At 42.6% G+C, this 23,504-nt stretch overlaps 2 protein-coding genes across 4 annotated transcripts; both read right to left on the bottom strand.

Moving 5' to 3' along the window:
* Positions 1–313: 313 nt before the first annotated feature.
* Positions 314–11,029, bottom strand: LOC105355766. 3 transcript variants are annotated; one of them, XM_023963393.1, is made up of 7 exons: positions 10,828–11,023; positions 9,473–9,597; positions 9,215–9,331; positions 9,080–9,107; positions 8,854–8,937; positions 8,668–8,749; positions 314–795 (listed from the first exon to the last, which is right to left on the bottom strand). In XM_023963393.1, exons 1-6 carry the CDS (start codon positions 10,859–10,861, stop codon positions 8,670–8,672), a joined length of 468 nt encoding a protein of 155 aa, XP_023819161.1. In that variant the 5' UTR covers positions 10,862–11,023; the 3' UTR covers positions 314–795; positions 8,668–8,669. The 3 variants fall into 3 exon arrangements, 2 of the variants coding, with proteins under 2 accessions (XP_023819161.1, XP_023819162.1); XM_023963394.1 differs by lacking the exon at positions 314–795 and adding an exon at positions 7,612–8,592 and having other exon boundaries at positions 10,828–11,022; XR_002874778.1 differs by lacking the exon at positions 9,215–9,331 and having other exon boundaries at positions 9,080–9,191; positions 10,828–11,029.
* A 752-nt stretch (positions 11,030–11,781) lies between these two features.
* LOC101164426 (protein FAM161A-like) lies at positions 11,782–15,907 on the bottom strand. Its single transcript, XM_020709220.2, has 4 exons — positions 15,764–15,907; positions 13,152–13,417; positions 12,769–12,945; positions 11,782–12,698 (listed from the first exon to the last, which is right to left on the bottom strand). Exons 1-4 carry the CDS (start codon positions 15,836–15,838, stop codon positions 11,900–11,902), a joined length of 1,317 nt encoding a protein of 438 aa, XP_020564879.1. The 5' UTR covers positions 15,839–15,907; the 3' UTR covers positions 11,782–11,899.
* Positions 15,908–23,504: the final 7,597 nt, after the last annotated feature.

Raw genomic sequence — 23,504 nt, 5'->3', positions numbered from 1 at the left:
ATATTGTTTGTTTGTACACAAATTTGATTTACACTTTATTATCTTGCAACAAATTCAAGAGATGCTGGAAAACTTCACCTGCACAGTTCAGTACCAGGTATTTCTCTCAGTCACACTGGTTTAATTTTTGGCTAAAAATGTCCTGGATCCATTTTAGGTCAGTGAATCGGATCGTTCAAAATAAACCAATGTCGATTATGAATCACCTCAGCAACCACAAATTATGATGAGAATTGAATTGTTGTTAAAAAGAATTGTTACACCCCTTCTAGAAACATATTTAAATAATGGAAGTTTATATACATTGTTGATAAAAGTGAACAAAATGTTGTTAGACCACAGCTCAGGGGGTTTCACAGCTTCCTCTAATGTGGGAGAACTTCTGCGTTGCTTTCATGCTCAAAGAGCACTCACTGGTGCTTCAAAGAGTCTGCCAACTTCCACAGCAAGAAGACTTCATCTAAGTGTAACTGGTGGAGTTTTCCGCTCTGCGTTGTGTTCAGGCGAATGAGAGACCACACTTGGATGCCGAGTCAAACTCTTTTAATCTGTACCTGGTTAACAGAAAATACAAATTCAGAATGCTGTCTGGAGTTTCTTCTGTGTGATTTTTTTTCCCCCTCAGCCACGGCTCCCAGCAGTCTCAGTGCTCATGCTTATTAGCACCTCCCCCCACAGCATGTAAAGTAATACAAAAAGAACACGATAAAAAGAGAAAACTGCACCGTACCTGGTTAACAGAAAATACAAATTCAGAATGCTGTCTGGAGTTTCTTCTGTGTGATTGTTTTCCCCCTTAAACAATTGAAAAATGAACAAAAAAGAAAGAAAAGTTAATTTAAACATCAAAGAAAAATGGCGCGAACCTCAACTAGTTCACGCGAAGCAGTGCAGATCTGCTGATATAGAGCAGCCAAAAATAAATAAAACAACACAAATTACGTAAAATTGACACCACACGATTCCCAACTTTGTGAGTTATGAGTGTAACACACTAATGAACAATTTACAAAGAAATAAAACTAATAAGGGTGGACACTCGGCGATTCACGTCTTACCTCAGCCACGGCTCCCAGCAGTCTAAGTGCGCATGTTCATTAGCACCTGCTAGCGTGCTCGTGGTGAGTTCAAGTACCCTCAGACAGATGAAATACTCTGGTGCAAATGTATGAAAACGGCAGTTTACCATGGATTTGGTGGAATTACACTAATAAACTTAACACTCGTTACATTCACCCCTCCTAGAATTCCACCAAATATTCACAACACATCGGCAGAGAACCAGGTTCGTGCAAAGAAACAGAGACCAATTTCGCAAGAATCAAATTCTTGAATCAGTTTAGAGAAACTATCTGATTTAACAGATTAAAAGAAGTAAACAGGTTGATCAAGTCTGTTAACCCTTTTAGAATACAGAGATGCAGCCTACATCCCTAATTACACTGGTCAAAATAAAGTAATAACCAAATGTCATAATACACAAACATCAACAGCAGATGAAAAGAAAAAGACCCAACTAAACTGTAAGTCACACCCACACAGGTTCCTGCATCATGACTGCTATAAATCTGGTCACAGGTTTAACTACGCGACCCGTTCTAGAAACAAAGTACCCTGGAACATGGGCTGAACTCACTGGTGGTACAGATCTATAGTCACTGTTGGATTCTTCGTGTCCTGAGTCAAGTAAGGGACTAGTGTCAGTCAGAGGACTGGTCACATCAGCTCTTGGTGAGTCACCGTCAGCACCGGCAACGACTGGTGGGAGATCAGGGGTAACATCCTCTTCAAGGTCCCCCAAAACACTGTGGGAACCAGACGCATCTGATCCCAGACTAGTTTTCACTGAACCACTGATGATGCTGTTGTCACACCCAGACGAAACCCAAGTAGCGGTCCGCTCTTCCGGAGAATCATGTAGGAGGCTATTCAGGTCACTCAGATCCACGCTTTCTGTGTCACACCCCTCCGAAGTTGCTCCAACACCAAGATGTTGTGACTCAACAACAGGAAGGAAGCTTACATCAAGCAGCAGATTCCTGTGGACAACTTTGCAGCGTCCGTTCGAATCCTGTATTTTGTAGACATGAATTTGTGGTTGACTGGCCACAACAGTGTAGACTGTAGGTTCCCATTTGTCAGCCAGTTTCTTCTTGCCACGTTCACCTCTATTGGCTAGGAGCACTCTGTCGCCAATCTGGAGGGCAACACCCTTGATTTTTTTGTTGTACCCCTTTGCCTGATGTTTTTGCTGATGCACGGCGTGCTGCTGTGCCACTTTTGCAGCCTCTGCAAGGTTTGTGAGAAGTGTGGCTGAATAGGTGGTGAAATCAGTCACATCAGAGTCATGAAGAACTGACCGGAACACTATATCAACAGGAAGACGGGGAACACGACCAAACATTAGATAAAAAGGGGCAAACCCTGTAGTCTCATGGACAGTGGCATTATAAGCAAACGTCAATGTCTGGATTTGCTGAGCCCACTCCTGCTTTGTTCTTAAAGGGAGTGCTCTGACCATGTTGCCTAATGTGCGGTTGAAACGCTCTGTTCCTCCGTTGCCCATAGGGTGGTAGGCAGTGGTGTGAGACTTAGCCACACCTGACAGACGCAGGAGTTCAGACAACAGTTCGCTTTCAAAATTGGCCCCCTGGTCAGAATGGATGCGCTCAGGGAAGCCATAAATGCAAAACACATTATCCCAGAGCTTTTTGGCAACTTGTTTCGCTGACTGGTTGCGACAAGGAAAAGCATGGGCCATCTTCGTGAAGTGATCGGTTACAACTAACACTTCCACAGAACGCTTGTTCTTGTCCTCCGCTGACCAAAAGTCAATACAGACTAACTCCATTGGAGCAGTGGTCCTTATGCTCTCTAGCGGAGCACGCGCGGCTGGTTCTGGAGTCTTGGCAAGAACACAACGTGGGCAACACCGGACATATTCAGAGACGTCTCGTTCCATATATGGCCAAAAGAACCGCTGCCTAGAAAGATGGAGAGTCCTAGCCTGGCCCTGATGACCAGCTAAATCATGGACACCTTCCAAGGCCTTCTTCCTGAGATTAGTGGGTAGGACAAACTGGTGCCTCTTCATCTTGGTTGCTGGATCTTTAGTTTCCCTATACAGAAGTCCATCTCTGACCACGAGTCTCTCCCAGGATTTCAACAGAGTTAGTTGGCTGGGATTAAATCCAGACCTTTCACGTCTCGAGGGGCGCACTTTGCGGATGAGAAATGGCAGCAGCTTTGAGACTGTGACATCCCGTCGTTGACTGTCCTCCATTTCACTCAAGGTGAAAGACGACAGAGGCTCAGGATCGGTGTGCTGCAGTGATTGCACATGTTGAAGGAGACAAACAGCTTGAGTTTCTGCACCTCTTTGCCAGTGATCATGGTGCTGGAAAACTGCCTTAACCTCTGGAGAATGAACTGAGTTTGGGGTGGGAACGATGGTGGTGTGCAAGAGCTGAACTTCCTGGTTATGTTGGAGACAGAGTCTGAAAGCATCTTGCACCATGTTAACCTCAGCCCCATCAGCTTCCTGGATCAATCTGCTGTATGGTTCCTTCAAGAGTCTGTCACTGACGGGTGAGGCAAAGGGTTCACGGCTTAAAGCATCAGCCACAACATTTTTAGGACCTGGGATGTATTTCAGGTCAAAGTCGTAGGCTGAAAGCTTCGCCACCCACCGTTGTTCGTAAGCATCCAACTTTGGTTTGGTGAGCACGTGGACCAAAGGATTGTTATCGGTCCATACTGTGAATTTGTGCCCCTTAAGCCAGTGACTGAATTTCTCTGTGATGCTCCACTTCAGGGCCATGAACTTGAGTCTGTGAGCAGGGTATCGTTGTTGCGATTTGCTTAAGGTTTTGCTAGCAAATGCAACTGGACGGGCTTTATCTTCACCAACAGGGAGCTGAGATAAAACTGCACCAAGGCCGTCTAAGGATGCATCAACAGAGAGAATAAAGGGCCTGTTGAAATCTGGGTGGGCCATCACAGCACAGTTCAAGAGAGCACTCTTTAGCTTCTCAAAAGCCTCATCACAAGCTGGAGTCCAGTCCGCTTCAGTCAATTTCCTGAATGTCCCGACTCCTCTTCTCATTTGAGGGTGTTTGCTCTTCCGCTTCTGTCCAGCCGTGAGAGCGAACAGAGGTTTTGCAATAGCTGAACACCGAGGGATGAGACTCTGATAAAAAAAAACACCACCCCCAAGAAGGACTTAAGTTTTTTTACGGAGGGGGTAGAACCATCAACATCCATCAGAGACTCTTTGGGCATGTTGGAGATCATAGCCACTCTGGAAGGATCCACAGATACTCCCTCTTGGTCAATAAAATGTCCCAAGAATTTGACAGATCTGCGCAGAAGATGGCATTTCTTTGGACTCAGCTTGAGATGGTTATCCCTCAGCTTCTGGAAAACAACATGCAGTCTTTGAAGAGCTTCTTCCTCAGTTGAAGCAAAAACTAGCAGATCATCCAAATAACAGAGTAGACTGGTAAAGTTGAGGTCTCCAAAGATATTCAACATCATGCGCATGAATGATGCAGGGCTATTACAGAGTCCTTGGGGCATTCTGTTGTACTCGTATAGCCCAACAGGGGTAGTGAAAGCGGTGTAGTGCTTGTCTTCTTCACACATGGGGACGTTATAAAACCCTGATGTCAAGTCCATTGTGCTGAAAAACGTATTGCCGCCTAGAGCTGCTAGACAGTCAGCCTGGTGAGGGAGCGGGTGTGCATCCTTTAGTGTCCGTGCGTTCAGCCATCTGAAATCCGTACAGATACGTAAGTTTCCATCCTTCTTCCAGACCATAACCAGAGGAGATGCATATTCGCTAACTGATTTGCGGATGATTCCCTTCTCTTCCATATCTGTCAGAACCTGACGTAGCTTTTGGTAATGAGCTGGAGGCACCCTGCGATATGGCATGCGAAAGGGTCGTTCGTCTGTCAGGTGGATGCGATGAACAAAACCCTGTGCCTCACCACAATCCAGGGGATGACGTGAGAAGATGTCTTCATACTGCTCTATCAGTTCCACGAGTTTCTCCTTTGAGCGAGAGCTAGCCTGACAGGAGTCGATGTCAAGCTCCCTCAATCCCAGTTCATTCAGCTTGGCTTTAAGGTCATTTTGTGAGACAGATGGTCTAGGTTGGGATTCTGAATCTCGAACCTCACTGGTGCAATGATTCTGGCTCAGGCTGAAATCCTCAATGGCAACACATGTCGAGACATCAGCAACTTTGGAATTTCGTCTGAGAATGACCGGTCTGGTAAGAGGGTTGGTAATCTTCAAAGGAACCCATCTGTCTCCATACATGGAGGTGACGAGACGTCCCACCAACATGTTCCTGGGTCTGGCTCTAGAAGAGCAGGGCTCTACCAGGATGGTGCTGCCTGGTGAAACAGGAGAGAAGGTTGGGAGTTTCCCCCACACCAAATGTTCCTTTTGTGGAAGAAGAGTAACTGCACGAGGCAACCTTACTGTTCCAATGAGGGAAGGAGCGTCCGCCCCCCTCCATCTCACTGAACAGGACATCATGTCAAGGAAATGTTCATATTCAGGAAGAGAGTGTTTGCAGTCGTTGGAAACATGTTTCCAAAACCCACAGTCATTCTTAAGAACACTCATCAACTTCTTCAGAACGTTTGAACCAATAATGAGGTCATCTCTCTGGCCAGGAACAACCAAGACAGGAACAATGCACCTCATCCCATAGATAGTGAGCGTAAAGTCATATATACACCTTGGATGAGTCTGCTTACCGCCACAACCGACCAGAAGAACTTGCTCTGCCGACTTTGGATCTCCAATCTTTGCTCCTGCCTCCAACAGTTTGTGTACTGCTCCTTCACTCACTGTGCAAGCCATAGACCCTGAATCAATCATGCCTCTCAGTTCAACATTGTCAACCTGAACCTGGGCATAGAATAACTCGCTAAAGGCTGGAACCTCTGTTGTCTTTTGAACTACAACTTGGTATCCCTCTGGAGCGATGGAGCATGCGTTGACATAGACAAGCTCAAGATCTGTTTCAGCAATGAGGGTTTTTGGTTCATCACTCACACTGCCCCTCTCCGAGCGTGAGTGTCCTAGTTTCCCGAAGGCTGGGTCTGGTTAGCACAGGTCTGAGTACGGTTCTGTAAAGGCAGTTGGTTCCGTCTTGGGCAGTTCTTTTTCCAGTGTCCAGGAGAGAAGCATGCCAGACAAAGATTGTTTCTTCTACAGTGTGAAAGAGTCGAGTGAGCCGCATCACCGCATATTTTGCAGGATCTTGGAAAGCGATCAGGGGCTGCATGCTGACCTGAACCTGATGATGCTGGAGTGTGGTGAGCGACCAAACAGTCCAATAACCGTGTCAGAGAGCGTACACCCTCCAAATGCAAAGATTGGTTCAAGACAGGGGTAGAAGCATTCATTGTTGGGTCAGAAGAAAACTGTGGTGTGGGTGGGGCAGATGACGGCAGCAAAGGGACTGACTGCTGCAGAGCCTGCATGCTTGACAGTTGAGCACTGGAAGTTATGTTTGCTTTTTCTGTTGGTCCACATGCATGTTCACCAGCAGCTGCAGATTGGGGGTAACTAGTCACAACCCTTGGCGAGGTGGAGAACTGGCGGTTTCTAGCCCGACTCTCCCGCTGGAACATGGTGATGCGCTCCTGAACCTCACTAGTTGTCCATTCTTCTGCAGATTTAAAACTCAGCCTGTTTGCAAGGACTGGGTCTGGGCAATACTTAATGAACATCATAGACACCTCCCTGCCTGGGTCCACCACACTTCTACCTTGTCTCCGCAGGCATTCATCAGCAACGTCGATGGCCTTGTTCAGCCTGATCCAGTAGTCCATCACACTTTCGGTGGGGAGTGGCTTGGTGTCATAAAAGTCAGCCATGGGCATAGCAGAGTAGGCTAGCTCACCAAAGTGCTGCTTTAATAAGTCGAATATAACAGCAGGTGTTTGAGAGTCGTCAGTCAATGGAAGATTACGTAAAGTCACAGTCACTACATCTCTAGCTTTTCCCAACAACTTAGTTAAAACTTCAGTTTTCTGTTGTTGAACTGGAAATTCTTTCTTAGACAGAAAAAGCTCTACCATCTGAACCCACTCATAAACTGAGCATTTGTCACTCCCATCACCTCTGTATATTGGTGGTTCCTTAACATCAGACTGCATTACAAGTTTGACACCAGACAGGTTCAGCTCAGGATGACTTGGAGCTGTTTGAAAACTGCTGTGGGACTGTGAAGGAGAACTCCCAACATTGTTCTGAATCTGAGCAGCAATAGACTGACCAATCTGATTAGCCAGGTCAGATATTAAAATGCTGAGCTCAGCTCTGTCTGTGTCTTGTGAGTTTGTAACATGTAAGGGGGGGTTTACACGAGTAGAGCTCAACCTCGGCGTTCTTAACGCTCCTACCTGGGGAGTCTCAGTAACATCTTTAAACCATCCCCTCCCAAAACCCACATTCGAATTAACCGCCCCATCAGAAACACATTCATCAACGTCTGGATTATTATTATCCGGGTCACGGCACCAATGTAACTGGTGGAGTTTTCCGCTCTGCGTTGTGTTCAGGCGAATGAGAGACCACACTTGGATGCCGAGTCAAACTCTTTTAATCTGTACCTGGTTAACAGAAAATACAAATTCAGAATGCTGTCTGGAGTTTCTTCTGTGTGATTTTTTTCCCCCTCAGCCACGGCTCCCAGCAGTCTCAGTGCTCATGCTTATTAGCACCTCCCCCCACAGCATGTAAAGTAATACAAAAAGAACACGATAAAAAGAGAAAACTGCACCGTACCTGGTTAACAGAAAATACAAATTCAGAATGCTGTCTGGAGTTTCTTCTGTGTGATTTTTTTCCCCCTTAAACAATTGAAAAATGAACAAAAAAGAAAGAAAAGTTAATTTAAACATCAAAGAAAAATGGCGCGAACCTCAACTAGTTCACGCGAAGCAGTGCAGATCTGCTGATATAGAGCAGCCAAAAATAAATAAAACACAAATTACGTAAAATTGACACCACACGATTCCCAACTTTGTGAGTTATGAGTGTAACACACTAATGAACAATTTACAAAGAAATAAAACTAATAAGGGTGGACACTCGGCGATTCACGTCTTACCTCAGCCACGGCTCCCAGCAGTCTAAGTGCGCATGTTCATTAGCACCTGCTAGCGTGCTCGTGGTGAGTTCAAGTACCCTCAGACAGATGAAATACTCTGGTGCAAATGTATGAAAACGGCAGTTTACCATGGATTTGGTGGAATTACACTAATAAACTTAACACTCGTTACATAAGCACCAGTTCACATGACCCAAAACTGACTTTATAAAAGGTTGAAAGCTTTAAGGCACTAAAAAAATTAAATTTCCTTTAAATACAGGTTTTCATTCATGCAAGTTTAACTGCAGGACTGATGAGATGCTGGTTTTAAAAGCCCTTTTCAAACAAAAGGGAGACTAAAACCTTGAAAACTTGAAAATTGGCTTATATGCTCTACAGCTCCTGATGAACTTTATATGTCCAGCATTACATTTTCAGGAGGAAGCACTTCTGATTCGTCTACCCTTATTTTTCTGTAAACAAACAAAAAAAAGGTTATTTGGATCTGATAATCAGGTGCAGTGATGCTTGTTTCCCTCTGAAGGTACCTTTAGACAACAAGGAAGACGACTGCAACAATCAGCAGGAAGAAGACGGTCACAGGAACCACAATGTGATTTGGAGAAGTTTCTACAAGACAAAAATATTGTATAAATATATTATAAAGAATAGCCACTCTTTAAATTAATGAAACCACCAAACACTAGATGGCATTATACATTATGATGTTTTACCTGAACCTGACAGAGCAGGATGATGAATTTCTGAACGGTCAGATTCCTCACCACCATTCCTTGGAGAAGATACAGGGCAGGAGGCTGTCAAAAAGGCAAAAGTAAGATAAAGTCAGAAAAAAGTTTGTCCGTCTGCTCTGATGGTACATGAAGCCACAAGAATAAAAGCAGAACAATGTCACATGGAGTGTAATAGTCCCTTGAATAAAGGAAAAGGAATACTCACTCTTGCATGTGGCAGTGGTTGGTTCATTCTGGACAGAGAGACAGAAGAAGCGAAACACTTGAATCCAAATGATGTTTTGTGTTCATGATGTACATCTAGGTCCTCAGTGGGCCTGTATCAACAGATCAGACAAACCTTGGATTTGCAGAGGCAGAGATACTTCACTTCCTCATAGCAGGGAATTGTGAGGAGACTATTGAAGCTGGAGTCTAAAACTACCCCATCCATCTTTTTTTTGTTCGTGCTGAGGACCTAAAATCCAAAGGTAATTAAAGTTCAAGTCAGTTTTTAATAAAATACTGAAATTTGCATTGCAGAACAGCACTTTGGTGAGCATGCTTTCAAACTACCACCCGCATTAAACTGTAACATGAAGGAAACGGAAAAACGTACTGTGGATTTGTTGCTCCAGTTGTAAATCCAGTCAGGTGCTGTGATATTCAAGAGGTAAAGTGTCCCCTTTGGGGTCTGAGTGACGTTGCAGGGGATTCCTGACTGGCAACGTACCAGAAACCAACCTGTAGGAAACAAAGCAGAAAACTCAAAAGCAACAAAAAAAAATTTTTTTTCATTGCATTACATGCTTGCAGACGATGCACCAAAACTAGAGGACAAACTGGTTGATCGTCCTGGTTTAGGCTTAACCTGCTTGTGGGCACATGTAGATCATCAACAGTGGGAATATTCCGGATTTGTTCCTCTGGCCATAACATGCCAAGCTTAAATATAAGTCTGAGTTTTGGACCTGATGACCAGAAGACTCTTAAAAAAACACACTTTTTTGTAAATAGGAGACAAAAACTTGCAAAGATTCAGCTGAGATATTTGCACCAAATGTTGCTTTATGTGTTCTGCCCTCTAACCTCCTGCGACAGATTAAGTCCTCTCTCTGTGAGGAAAAAGTGAGGATGTTGCGACATCTTACACCAATGCTGCTGGAGACACTTCATTCAGAAATGAACCCAAACATTTGAAGGAGAACCCACAAGAGCTGATCTAACTAAATCTCAGCATTGAGGCAGCCTGCAGAGAGGAGGCACAGCACCTCAAGTCCAGATCAGATAAACTGAAGAGGGCATGCCCCATAACGGGGAGCAAGTGACAAAGACAAAGGATCAGCTGTTGGCATTACTTGTCACCATGGTTTCAGATTTTTTTTGTTACATGTTTTATCAGGATCTCCAAATGCTGGAAGATTTTTCAAGAAAGGGGATTTCCGCAGTCACCATTCAGATCCTTGTAAACAAACCAGATTGCAATTCTATAAACCTCAAACCCTAAAGTGTAGCTAAAACTCATATTGACATAAACTCTAATTAAAAGTATTAACACCGTGACGTATACATTTGTTTCTGCACTGCTATAGATTAAAAACAAGTTTTTATAATAGACCTCAAAATGATAAGAGATCAACAAACTACTATTATCACCATGCGCCCTCACTTCCCAGCTCAGATTTGCTTACAATAGCCTCACAATAGGCAAACCTTTGGTTTCCCGTCCACCTAACGGGCTCTACATGTCTAATAATAAGGCGACTTGCCCCTGTTCCTCCTCCGCAGATGATGAAATATTACAGTGAGGTCCTCTCAGATCAGCAAACAGCGGCAGACTAACGCAGAACGCTGCTAAACATTAATATGTTTAATCGGATCGTAATTGTTTTCCACTACAAACTATACCGACTGAGCGCGAGTCGGCGAGCCAATCATTTCAACAGAAAATAACTTCTTCAAAGGTTTTCTTACCGAACAGAAGCAGGAAGAAATATTTCCGCATCATGTTCCCTCTGGTCGGCTCGGAACACTGGAGAGAGAATGATGCTGGACTGCAGACACAAGCCCCTCGCGTGAGACGTGCAGGACGACTGAGCGGCACGGGACTCTTTAACTTTAACACACACACCTCCACGCGATGTCACCTGTGTGACTTTGTCTAGGTTTATAGCTAACAGAGCCACCGTGCTGCAGATCAGGGTAAATGCAAGGATGATGAAACTTCTCTGATTCTTTATTTTTTATTTTTTAAGCAGTTCTTCCGTGCACAGGTATTTTGCGCATGCGCATCTTCAGAACAACGTGTGCCTTTACTGTGAACCACTAATGAACGTAAATGCCTGCATTAGAAAACATTGTACGTGTAACCTGGACATCTGAATGAATACTTTTGATGTTATACTTTGAGTTAAAACATATTTTACTTTATTTTACTATTCATAAGGTGTTTTTTTAATTTCATATCACCCATGGTTGAAAACCCAAAAACCTTGCTGCAGGTGGAACCGAAGAAGAAATTTGATTTTTTTTTATCTATCTATTCGTGCATCTTTGCCTTGTAATGTCCACATCTCCAAAAAATCTTTGTTGATTTCAGCACTACTATCTTGAAACGGCACCAACAGTATCATTTACAGAACAATCAAAAACATGAAACCGTTTCTGCACATGTTCAGGCAAAATAACAAAAGCTTCTCAGAGGCGCTGAGCAGACGCTACTGTTCTGAGACGGCTACTTCAAATTAACTAAATGAATCAAATTGTCGTTTAAATGAGTTGTTACACCTCTAATGGATTCTTTAGGACATGAAAGCGGACTCGTCTCTGAGATTTCTGAGTTGTGATGGGAGGGCACACTGACAAACCTGATTACTGTTCTTTCCACTGGAGGAAAAGAAAGTAAAACTCGCTCAAATTCTTCAAAAACCACCATCTTTATTGACAAAAGAGCTTGCAAGTCACTACAGGACACAGAGTTGCACTGTTTACTACATTTGAGACTGTATGAAGACCCCCCCCCCCCCTTCCTGCTTAGAACTGTCCATCACAGGCTGGTGTGCTGGCTCCTGTCTTTAAAGCTTGATCCCTGCAGCTGCTGGGGTGCGCAGACGCTCCTCATGGGGATTTTGTACGGGGACCACTCCCTGTCGCCCACCATCTCGATGGACAGCTCTATGTGTTTCTTCACCGCCTTGGAGGATGAAGGTCTTTGAGGCCTGCAGTCGTCCTCCAGGTCGGAGCTCTGGTCGCTCTGGCCGTCGGTCACGTCCCTCTCCAGAGTGCAGAAGCTTTGAGGCTGCTGACGGCTGCTGGACTTCCTGGTGTCTGCTGTGGATCCATACACGGAGCTGGGCATGGCTCTGGCACTGAAGGCCCGCCGCTCCTCCCTGTGACTGAAGGTCCCCAGTTCGGCCTCCATCCTGGCCTCCCTCTTCCTTTTTTCTCTCTCCAAGAAGTGGAAAGGTTTTGGGAAGACAGCAGCAGATCCCCGAATGTTCTCACGGATGTTCTTTTGGCGGCGGCTGATGACCTCATAAAGAGGGAGGTGGATGTGGGCCGGAGCTGGCGTCGCCCTGAACTTCTTCTGGCATTCCCGCAGCTCCTCCAGCTCCTGTCTGAGCAGCGTGTTCTCCAGCTCGATCTCTGAGCGTGTGCGCACCTGGTGCTTCTTCTTCTCCTCCTCTCTGAGCATCATCTGGAACGGCTTGGGCACAGTGACCTTGGAGCGGCCCCTGGCACCGGTTGGATGGGACACTCCTCCCTGTGGTTTTGGACCAGGGGCCTTGGCTCTGGTTCTGATTTGCGTTTGAGTTGTGTTTTGGTTTGGGCTGCGTAGAATGTTTCTAGGAAATGATCAAATTGTGAGTGTAAATTCATGTAAATTAGAATTTAAAAGTTTCATGTTTGACCAACCTCCCAAAGGCTCCAGCAGGACCTGGCGCCCAGCCCAGCTCCCCTCCACTGTCTTCTCCACAGAAGTCCGAATGGTCGGAGCCACTTGACGACTCATGGAAGTCAAGCTCCTCTTGGGAGTTGATCCTTTGCAGCTTCCTGGTTGGACCGCTGCAGGGAAAGCTGATATTTGGGCTCCTGATGTTAGAGAAAAAATGTTTACCCAGATCTGCTGTGACCTTTTGTATTGTTACTGAGGAGGATGTGAGGAGGAAAGAGGCTCCTTTTAGCTCCTTCAGCGCAGCGAGAACCACATCTAAAGAACATGCTGGTCTGATATGTAATCAGGAACATGACATATTCCTGTGAGGATGTACTTTTTCCACACATGATCAGCCGCTCACCTGGAAGATGATCTTCCGTCCAGGTTCACTCCTCTCCAGATCCCTCCGGCCTCCTCGTCGTGTCTGGCTTTGGCCTGGCTGATGTACATTTTTTCCAGTTCTGCCATGTTCCTCAGGTGGGTGCTTTTCAGCTCCTCCAGCCTCCTGTAGTACTCCTGGTTGGAGAAGTAAACATCCTGCTCCCTCTGGAGGCCATGGATTTCCAGAGACACGGAGCTGCAGACATTTCTTCTCTCCTCACTGCTGTCCGAATCCACATCGCACTCCTGCAAAGACACAGCGCTGGGATGAATTAATCCTGCAGGATGAGGATTATTTCTCATCTGATATTTCCATCCATGATCAGCTGGAACCAAAATTTTACAAAATATTCTGAAAATTATGTCAAATTTGTTTATCTCTTCATTTTACATGTGCAGTTTTTGTTCTACATGATGGAACGATTTGAGCCTAAAAACTGGCTCATGAATATGCAGGATTCCTGCTGCTGGTTTATGCTCCGTACCAAATCTGTGGTCTAAAAAGCTGGAGTGGAACTCTTTCTTCTTGATAGCTTGTGTTCCAGGGAGCTTTGCACTTTCAGCTGTCGGGTTGAATGCTGCATTAGCTCCTGCTACAGCAAAGCAACCAAACTACTATCTGGTCTTAGGCAGCAGAGTTACAAGAATAAATGCACAAAAGTGCATTTATGCACTTTAACTAATGTAAAAGCACAATGGCTTTTCTCTTCTTTGTCCTTTAGGTGTAATCGGCACAATTCCATGAGCTGAAACAAAATTGCATACCACGGCAGCTTAGATGTATCAGTGACACTCTGGCTCCAAAATTCTGCTTTTTTTGGTAGCTGTGATCAGTGACCCCCAGCAGAAGTGTGCCAGTCCCTGAACTGTGGATCTCACAGCAAATAGGAGTAAACTTCGTCCCCCTGTATTGGCATACATGTTAGCGGTGCCAGTTCGCTGACAATAAAAAGAGTTTATAAGTGGATTCAGGGATGGCAAGTGATCACCACCACTACCATCACAATGTCTTTGAGATTCTTTTTTTTTTTTTTTAACTTGTCCTGTCCAACAGCTGGGCAGACAGATGAGAACTGAAGGCCTCTTGTGTTGGACGTATTTTACTTTAACAAAAGGGGTTATAAATCTTCAGACAAACCAGAGGTATGTCTGAATAAACCCCTTTTGTAATCAAGGCCAAACTTTATTAATTTCAATCATATTTGAAAATCTTTTGTGTTGGACTGGACGGAAAAGGAAAGGAGGGAAGAAGAGAGAGGATGTTGGGGGGGTAGGAAGGTGATAATAGGAGGGGGGGGGGGAATAAAACCATAAAGCAGCATGAAGCAACAAGCTACTGGATGTTTATCAATACGGTAAGGTTCAGATGTAATGCAAATCTCAAAGGGCGGGGCCTGTCCACACGCACACTGAAATGTTATAAACACACCGGTTAGCTGCAATAATGACCACATGTCAACATGTACACAATACAGATAGTGTTCACACACGCATACTTATGCCTTAAAAACCAACTAGTGTGAAATATTTTATTCAATCAATCACACAAACTATTAGTGCAAATCTCAAAGCCACAATGGCTTTGAGATTTAATACTAAACTGCAGACAAGACAACAATTATTGAACGGACTCCATTTTAGAAAAAATGTAGGTAATTCTGTCTAAATAATAAAGAAATGTTACCTAGAAATGACAAAAAGAAACTGGTTTGATTTTAAAATCTATTTTATCTCACTTTGATACAGCCTGTCTGACATTGTGTTTAAATCAGAATAATAACTATAAATTGAAATAATGTTATTGTGAGTTTTTGCTGAGCTATAAGTCAGAATAAAGTCACGTTTTAAATTAAGTAGTTTAAATGAGCATTTCTCTGCTTCCAAAGACAAAACAACAGCAAGGAAAATTAATAAACAGAATCTTTTTTCTATCTAAAGTTACGGAAACACACAAACAGCCACTTCTAATGAAAAGTCTCTTTGAATAAATCTGAAACACATTTTTTGGGCTGTCAATCAAGTTCATGCATAGCTACATACATTTCCGGGACAGTTTCTGGGCTCTACGTACAAAACATGCAGCTATTGAACACGCGTTGAAAGTTATAACAGGTCAAAATTTGACCAATCAGTGACTTGGATTTGGTAGTAAACATTTGGATGGTGTCCCTTTTAATTCACAAAAGTTCAAACCGTTTGAAAACTCATCATGGATGAAAAATTAATGGTTGCAGTTTGTTTCTATGATACCAACTCTGTCATAAATTGAAATAGAGCTGTGAAAGAAAAGCAAGATTCACCAGATTTATACCGCATCGACATGGGTAGCAGACAGTTAAAGAAAAAGAAGCCCCTCCCTGCTTGTCCAGTGTGAACACTATGGGCAACAGTGATGTCCTTAAAGTCTGAAAGTTCAAGACTCTGGTCTGAGACCCACTTTCTGCTGAACTGAAGACCAAAATCAGCAGAGCTGTTGGGTTCATGTTTTAGCATCCACGCATCGCTGCCACATGGAAGATCTTCAGGCTTCCTGAAAAATGAACCTGCAGCAAACTGTGAGGTTGTTCATGAAGAGCGTGTTTCCAGCTTTACCTCTTCAAAGCTCTGGCCCCCACCTCCAAACAGAGCCAGCAGCTCCCTGCTCTCCAGAGCGGCTGAGCGGAACATGACTGCAGCTTCCTCCGTGGAGTCCAGAGTCTGGACTGACCCGCTGACACACACTCAGTTAAGGGAGATTAACGCACACCCCGCCTGGATCCTCTTACCATGGGGGGGTGCTATAGGTTTATAGGGCTGTGCAGGCGCTCCAGATGGTTCAGTGGCTTTTTACATGCAGACCTGATTATTCAAAGTGAGGTTAAGATGTTAAGTTTCTTAAAGGATGGAGCAGCTGCTTTCTGACCAAACAACATGAACACAGTCGTGTTTAACCTTTAAGAACATGGGGGGGGGGGGGGGGGGGGATTCTCATGTGTCCCCACAATTTCACCTTCAAAGCATTTTTCGTTTTTTTCTGTTAAGGAAAAGTCTATAATTTTTTGTTCTCTGAATTTGAAGTATATGTAACACAAAAAAAGACTTTGAATAAATGATATATCTCCCAATTATTATGATGGCTTGCAGCAGTCGCCGACAGCAAAGATTATATTGTTTTCGCAGTTCTTCTTCCTACTGAGCATTTCTGCGAAGAGTTCACACAAAAAAAAACCCTAATCTCAGCAAGATCAGCAGAAAAATGATGACATCGCAGCAGGAGTCAAACAGTCAAAAAAAATGAGTGAGGTCAAAATCTCCTCTGGGGCTCAAATAAAAACATTTCAAAATCCACAAACAAAACCAAAACACACATGTCAGGGAAAGTTGTGAAGTATTCTGGGATGGCCACAGAACCAATGGCTTGGTGGCCATTTAGTGTCCAAGTGGGAAATGGTGCAACTTTCACATTTTTGCACCATACAGGAAAAGAAAACTTTCACACACATGCCACCAGGTAAGTCCACATCAAAACTGAAGTTTTGTTGAACTCAGGAGAACATCTTAGATAAAAAAAAAAAAGAAAAATCCCTTTCAGGCCCACCTACTAATTTAAAATCACCTCCTATCTCCTTGAGAATCACTGGGAAGCTGCTTGGGGGAAAAAATTGTTGAAATTAACAGTTGTAGAGTGCAGATAGCGTAGCAACCTCATAAAATGGCGTATCCCTGTTGCTCGCACATTATTTTCTGGAAAATTGTGAAAATGCTCAGCTCCAGCTGAAAAAAACAATGTGACATACAATATGAACATGAGAGGAATGTGGGCGTGGCTAACAAAAAACCTCCGTTGCTAGGAAAACCAAAAGTTTACTTTTAAAGATTCCTCTAAAAACTGCATGGACTGATTCGTCACCCCCAGGTGACCAAAAAATAAAATGGTTGTTTGGGATAATAAACAAAAAAGCCTCCAGTTTGATAAAGGTTTTTTTTTTTATGAATTAGCCACATTCAGCTAAGACCAGAGAGAGGGAGCGATCTGTATAGCAGCCGCTCAGCCAGTGAGGGCAGGTAGATAGGGGGCTGCAAGGGTGGAGGCAAGTAGTAACTTTAATTTTTACTTCTATTATAAATTACATGTTTATTACGTTGAAGCCGTAAAAGCAAAATATTGTCTATCAAGCTAAAAATGTATGTTTTTACCCCAAATTGTTGAGTTTTGTCAGTGTTTCCTATAACTGAAGTTATGTCTCTTTCATGTTAACCTGCATGAAAATAAAGGTTTAAAAATGTTACAGCTTCTGTCTCCAAGGAGGAGTTTTAGAAAAGGACAGGTGAAGCAGAGTGGTGCCAAAGATCTGTTAATCCTGTTACTCTGCTTTCTCCTCATCCTCACTTCATCTGTCTCCTGTCGTCTTGCATTTTCTTCTCTCCCTGTCTTCTTAAAAGCTCAAATGAAAGAAAACAGAATTCACTTGAAGTTCAAAAACAGGGACTCTTTCTGGACTTGATTATGCAAGAATTTCTTCTGTAACAATACAAGCTGAAAAAAGAGAAAAAGACTAGATATGAGATTTATTCTTAAACAGCAGTTATATTTAGACTCTTGTATTTATTATAGTAATTGTTTTTAATTTAATCTTTACTCTCATTTTAAAACCTGAATTTTTATCAAATAGCTAACCATTTTGGATTTGTAAAACATTGCTGTTAATTACATTTTACAGCCTTCCTTTATCTACTTGTACACCAAGAATGACCAAGCCAAATTCTCCTGGGGCTTCCAGTTACAGAGAAAACCATAATGCCTAACAGACCGCACATAGTGGTGCTGGACAGGAAGGAAGCTGTTGTGATAGATGCAGCAATTTCAAGAAAAAAATAAATCGAATATGAGAAGGAACATGGGAAGATCAAGAAATACCAAAGGCAGAACTGAACTACTTAGGACTGGGATCCCTAAATTGGGGGAATGGGTCCAACAATTTCCATGAACAACATCCAAGGTTTCTGTTCAGAGTTGGAACTGCTAGGATGCTGCACAGAAATCTCAGGCCTCAGGCCTCTGGTGGAGCATCAAACTTGAAGAGAATCATAAACATAATAAGAGTGAGAGCAACTAACCAGGATGAAACATCTAAGATCCATCAGGCACAAAACCAATGATGTGCTCAGTGAGATCCTCAGGCAATGGAGGGCAGAGGATGCGCTGCTGCAAAACAGATCATCATGGGAGGACAAACACCTGCATGGGATGTACCACCGGACCATAACTGAAGTGGCTGGTATCATGAAGTTCCTATGGCTACAAAGAGCCGGTCTACAGGCAGCTCAGCAACAAGGCCTGAGCACCAGAGTGATACAGGCTCAGATCTACCACACCAGACAAGACCCAAGGTGTAGGCTGTGCAAAGAGGCCCCTAAAACAATCCAACACATGACTGCAGGATGTAAGATGCTGGCAGGGTAAGCATACATGGAGCACCATAATCAAGTGGATGGAATAATATACAGAAAAATATTAAACAAAAACGTGTGCAGAATATGGACTGAAAGATGGAACATTCAGAGGTATCGGTCCTAAATTTGAAAAGTTCAAAATGTAGTTGTAATATTTGTCCACAAGATGGTGCTGTTTTCCTTCTTTTTGAATGAAACCAAATCTTCATCAAAAATTTGAGTTTTGCATCTTTTCTTTTAACAAAACCAAAACTTATAAAGTTGGAAAATTTTTACTTTTTCATTCACTGAAGACAACACTAAATATTTTAAAATGTAAGGACTATAATTCTTTTAGGAGACAAGTATTTCAGTTTTTAGACAAAACAAAATAAACTTATTTTTCTTAGATGCTCCATTAGCTAAAAATTCTTTGAGGTGTGTACTTAGTGAACATTTTTCTTTTGTGAATCAGTCTATTTACTCTCTTGCTGAATATCAGATTAAACTCCAGATTGAAGGTTTGGCACATTGGTTGAGGTAATGAAAAGGTTTCAGGGAAGTGACAGGTCATGGAAAAATGACTGAGCTGTCATAAGTGACAACAGCTGATAAAAATGTTTGTTTTGAAAGTGTCTGTCAAGCTCATCCTTTCTGGTTTTAATATTTTCCTAAACTGGAGACTGTTTTTGTTTATTTCTGCTCTGACATTTTTATTTTTACAGTTCGACCAAAGTGTTTTTTCTGTAATCTGCTGTTGTGTTTGCTCTCCTGCAGATCCTGGCACAGTCTGCTGTTTTCCTCCATAATCTCAGGTACAAACTCCTTTTTGTGTGAGCTGGAACAGATTACAGCAGCATTACACTTACATAACTGCCCATTTTTTTCTGTTTCCATTTTCACGTGCACAAAAATGAGTGAATGATCAGTCTAACTGTACTGGTTGTTCCGTTCTGCTTTAGACATGTTTTAGACGGATGTTGGTGCTCATTAGCAGGGCTGGGAGGCTAATGATTTGTAGTTCAGTAGACTGCAGGGATCAAAATTTAAGAAATCACAAATCCTTCTTTGACAGGATGCGGTTTGTGTCTTAGGACTGTTTGTGTCTTAGGATTTTTAAAAACTTCATCCTTCTACAAGGCTGTGAAAAAAAACTGAGCAAATGTGCAAAACACAGCTAATCTATCTGGAGAAAACTTGACCATAAATCCAGTTTGAGCTGATGTTAATCCTCTGTCTTCTTTAGATTTCCAGTCCAAACCTGCATGCGCATCGCAATGTTATTTTTCTAAATGTCTGATTCCAAATGTCAGTAGATAAAATATCCTACCAAATTCACCTAAATCTCTCTCCCTGTTTATAAAGCAATGCAACCATGGCAACGATGCAACCAAAGTCTTCTCCTTTCTAAAACCCACAAAGGCAGGAGGAATTCTGCCTCTTTGTAATAGCTGACTTATTGTATTAATAGCCCCGCCCTGAATTCAAAACTGGCGGAAATGGTCGTCAATAACGGTAAGATGTAACGAAGCTTAATTTGGTAAGTCATGTGATCATGCGCAATGTGAAACGGGTGCTCGCTATGTCACCAGTGACACTTCTGCTTTGAAAGATTGATAGAAAGTTGAGCCACCTGCTTGAGAATAACACCTCCATCTGGAACTGCTCAGTTCTTCATCCCAAGGCTTTACACAGCAGAGGAGAGGAAGGAGAACACATTGTTGGAAGAGTACCTCTTTTTGTTCTGGAAGAGTAAAGAAAAACAAGAAATATTATTATCAATAAATTCTGAGACAGATGGTGGAGCATGGATTGTTGTCATGACAACCTGTGTTTGTTAGTGCTCTGGGTGTGTCTTTTTAATTTAGCTGGGCTGGATTATTCAAATTGTCTCCCACTTTGTGAAATAAGAACTGAGCTGCATTCAGGAGCTTCCTGCAGGATTAATCTGGTCATTTTAATCCAACACTTCACTAAATGGAACAGAAACTCACTTTGTGATCTTGACATTATGAAATAAATCATTCATCAAAATTGAGTTATCATCCACAAGAAGCATATTACTTTTCTCATACACACAACTGTAAGAGAAAAGCTGATTTTTTGTGTTTGCATGTGTTTCTCAATTCCAAATATGAAGATATTTAACCAGGAGAACTCAACTTCCTTCTGCTGTGAGTCAGAAAAGCCTGTAGATCAATCTGAAGTCACCTCAGAGAGGACTTTTCTATAGCAAAACAACAAAAAGAGCACCCACGGGATTTACAATGTGATGTTGATGTAATGCAAAATGTGACATACGACGTGACTTACAATGCAATGTACAACGTGTCGTAGGTCAAGATGTGCTGTGTACTTTTGGATGTACAATTTGAAATTTGATGTGACGTATGTCGGAATGTACCATGAGATGTATGATGTGATGTACAACTGAGTGCTAAGAGGGAGTGTTCAATGAGACTGTTTTGCTGAGGATCCACTTGAGTTCAACAGAAATCTTTCCTAAAAAGGTTTGATAACAATCCTTAAGAATATTTTAAACTACATTCATTTGGTCAAATGAATAATGAAATGTTTAATTCATGCGTTCTAACTTCATGTAGAAATGTCTTCGAATCAAAAATGGAAACTTTTGGTTTCATTTCCAGGATAATGATGAACTTAAAGTGAGACATGAGTTTGATCAAATCTGTTTGACCTGGTTTCTACAACAGACGTCTTGTTTCTGTTTCTCCGAAAAGTGAGGTTTTTGCAATATAGCTGATTATAATCAGTAAGACTGTAAAGTCTGCTACTCGTGATTTAGCTTGCAAAGTCTACTCTTCCATATTTTATGCTACAAAGCTATGTTAAGAACCAAACTCCTGAATTAAACCCTTAAATTTACGATATTTAAATTGTTTCTGTTGCTCTGCTTCACATTTTCCATCAATTTGGTCCAACACCATTCTTAAAATGTTTTCAAACCGATAAAAAGCTTTTGAATATTCTATCTGAAATCAAACGTATTTCTAATTTGTTTATGCTACAGACTTTTTTTAACAACAACAAATGCCTGAAAACCCAGAATACTCTCTTCTCCTTATCATGTTTGCTGATTTATGGTCTGTAACATGATTAACTAAGGGTGTCTTAGACAAGCGGGGTCTTGCAATAGTAAAGTAGACAAATATGTGAAAGTGTGTTAAAGAAAACACAATTCCAACACCCTAGACTGCTTTATTTTTATGAAATCTCATTATAAAGGAGCACAACCTAAAAAAAAAGGAAAAATGGAGATATCTCCAATCTTTACAAAGTCAAAGATCTTTATTAGATGGTCTTCAGGTCCCCTGAGAATCTGCATAAAATATTAGCCCCTGTGAATTCAACAATAGTTTTAAAATTTGAGTCAAAATATTTAAAAATGTTACAGAAGTTCCAAAAGTCAAGGTTTACCATTTAAAGTGATAAAGCAGAAGGTCAAAAATTAAAGCTAGAGAAATGGACCTGAATGAACCAAAAACCAAATAGAAAAGAGAAAACTAGAGCGTGCTGCGATGAGAAACCACAGCTCGTCTTCAGAAGAATCTACGCATTACAGTCTGTTTCCTTTCACAGGAACAAGCAGTTCAGGCAAGTGAGCTGACGACACCCACCACAGCCCCCGCCAGACACAGAGAGACGCAAAAAGTGGTAACCACTTCTTAAAAAAAGAAACGAGGAATGGATGGCTGCTCTGTTGGGTTTTCCCTTCTGTGAAAGTCTTCTTCATGTTTTATTCTCATTCTGGCTCAGGTTTTTCAAAATTACTGTTACTTTAAATCCGCTCTGGTTCTGAGGACTGCCCCTCCTATCCAGCGTGTTTTCTGACTTTCCCCGTTCAGACACACCTGTCATGATGAGAGAGCTGCTGCCTTCTGTGCCAAGGCAGGGATATTACGAGCCCCTGAGAGGCAGGTGGCACTGCTTACTCCTTCTGACAGCCATGGCAAGTGTCATTAACATGCAACTATTTATGTTTGCTACCTGTTTTCATTAAGTATGGAAGACACTCAGCTCCAGGACAGACACACCCCTCTGTTGTCAGGTTTCCAAGTTTTCCTCTCATTGCTTATCTATCATTGTACTATTCTAAAAGGTGGGGTCAGAGGCTGTGGGGTGGAGGCAGAGTAGTTGACCTCTAATCACAAGGTTTGGTTGGTTTGGGCAAGACGACAAACCCCACGATGCTCCACATCACAGGTTGGCCCCTTGCATGGCAGCAGAGCAACCGTCAGTGTGAAGAAGTTGGACTCGAAGCTGCTTTTGTAGTCAAACATGCTGTCAGCAACGCATCAAATGTTGTAGAAAAAAAATACTTTTTTTGAAATGCGTGGATTTGTGAAAAAAATGACCGCATATTTTGAAAGTTTAGCACAGAGAACACGTTCAAAAGTGGGTAATTCCCATTTGCCACCCCTTCAGGCTCGCTTGTCTCTGTAACCGTGGAGAAGAGGTTCAATTTCCACGTCTCGGGAGGAAATGAATGTTAGCCTTTCATTTTCTTCAAGAACTCAGACAGCTTTCAGAGGTGTTTCAGGGTATCTCGTTATCTGCAAATTCAACTCTCTTATCTGTGACTCTTGAATGCATTCCAACAATTTTTTCCCACATTTCCCAGAATGCGTGGACAGACCCCCCACACTGAAGAACGCAACCTTCTTCAGAAGGTAGTTTCACACGCAAGAGGTTCAAGCTGAGTCAAAAACACAAAGAGCTTCTGTTTTTTCATTAAACACAGCAGCTTTAGGTTTTGTTCCTCATATCTCTGCAGGTCAATGATTGATTGAGAGGAAAGGTGTAAAAGCACGTCGCTGTGGTGCATCACAGCACCAGTCTGACAAATGCACACAGCTTAGAAATATCAGCTAAAATCCAAGGAAACTGAGGTTTCTCTTTG

This window comes from Oryzias latipes, chromosome 15 (assembly GCF_002234675.1).
Source record: "Oryzias latipes chromosome 15, ASM223467v1".
In the NCBI taxonomy this organism is placed as follows: domain Eukaryota; kingdom Metazoa; phylum Chordata; class Actinopteri; order Beloniformes; family Adrianichthyidae; genus Oryzias; species Oryzias latipes.
This window is presented reverse-complemented; position numbering and strand designations above follow the sequence as displayed.

Coding starts and splice junctions, on each gene's coding strand:
- LOC105355766 (XM_023963393.1), bottom strand. CDS start 10,861: ATGATGCGGAAATATTTCTTCCTGCTTCTGTTCG. Junction 9,598..10,827: donor TTTCTTCCTGCTTCTGTTCG/GTAAGAAAACCT, acceptor TGTTTCCTACAG/GTTGGTTTCTGGTACGTTGC. Junction 8,938..9,079: donor AACCACTGCCACATGCAAGA/GTGAGTATTCCT, acceptor CCTTTTTGACAG/CCTCCTGCCCTGTATCTTCT.
- LOC101164426 (XM_020709220.2), bottom strand. CDS start 15,838: ATGTTCCGCTCAGCCGCTCTGGAGAGCAGGGAGCTGCTGGCTCTGTTT. Junction 13,418..15,763: donor GGGGCCAGAGCTTTGAAGAG/GTAAAGCTGGAA, acceptor GTGTCTTTGCAG/GAGTGCGATGTGGATTCGGA. Junction 12,699..12,768: donor CCTGCTGGAGCCTTTGGGAG/GTTGGTCAAACA, acceptor ATCATTTCCTAG/AAACATTCTACGCAGCCCAA.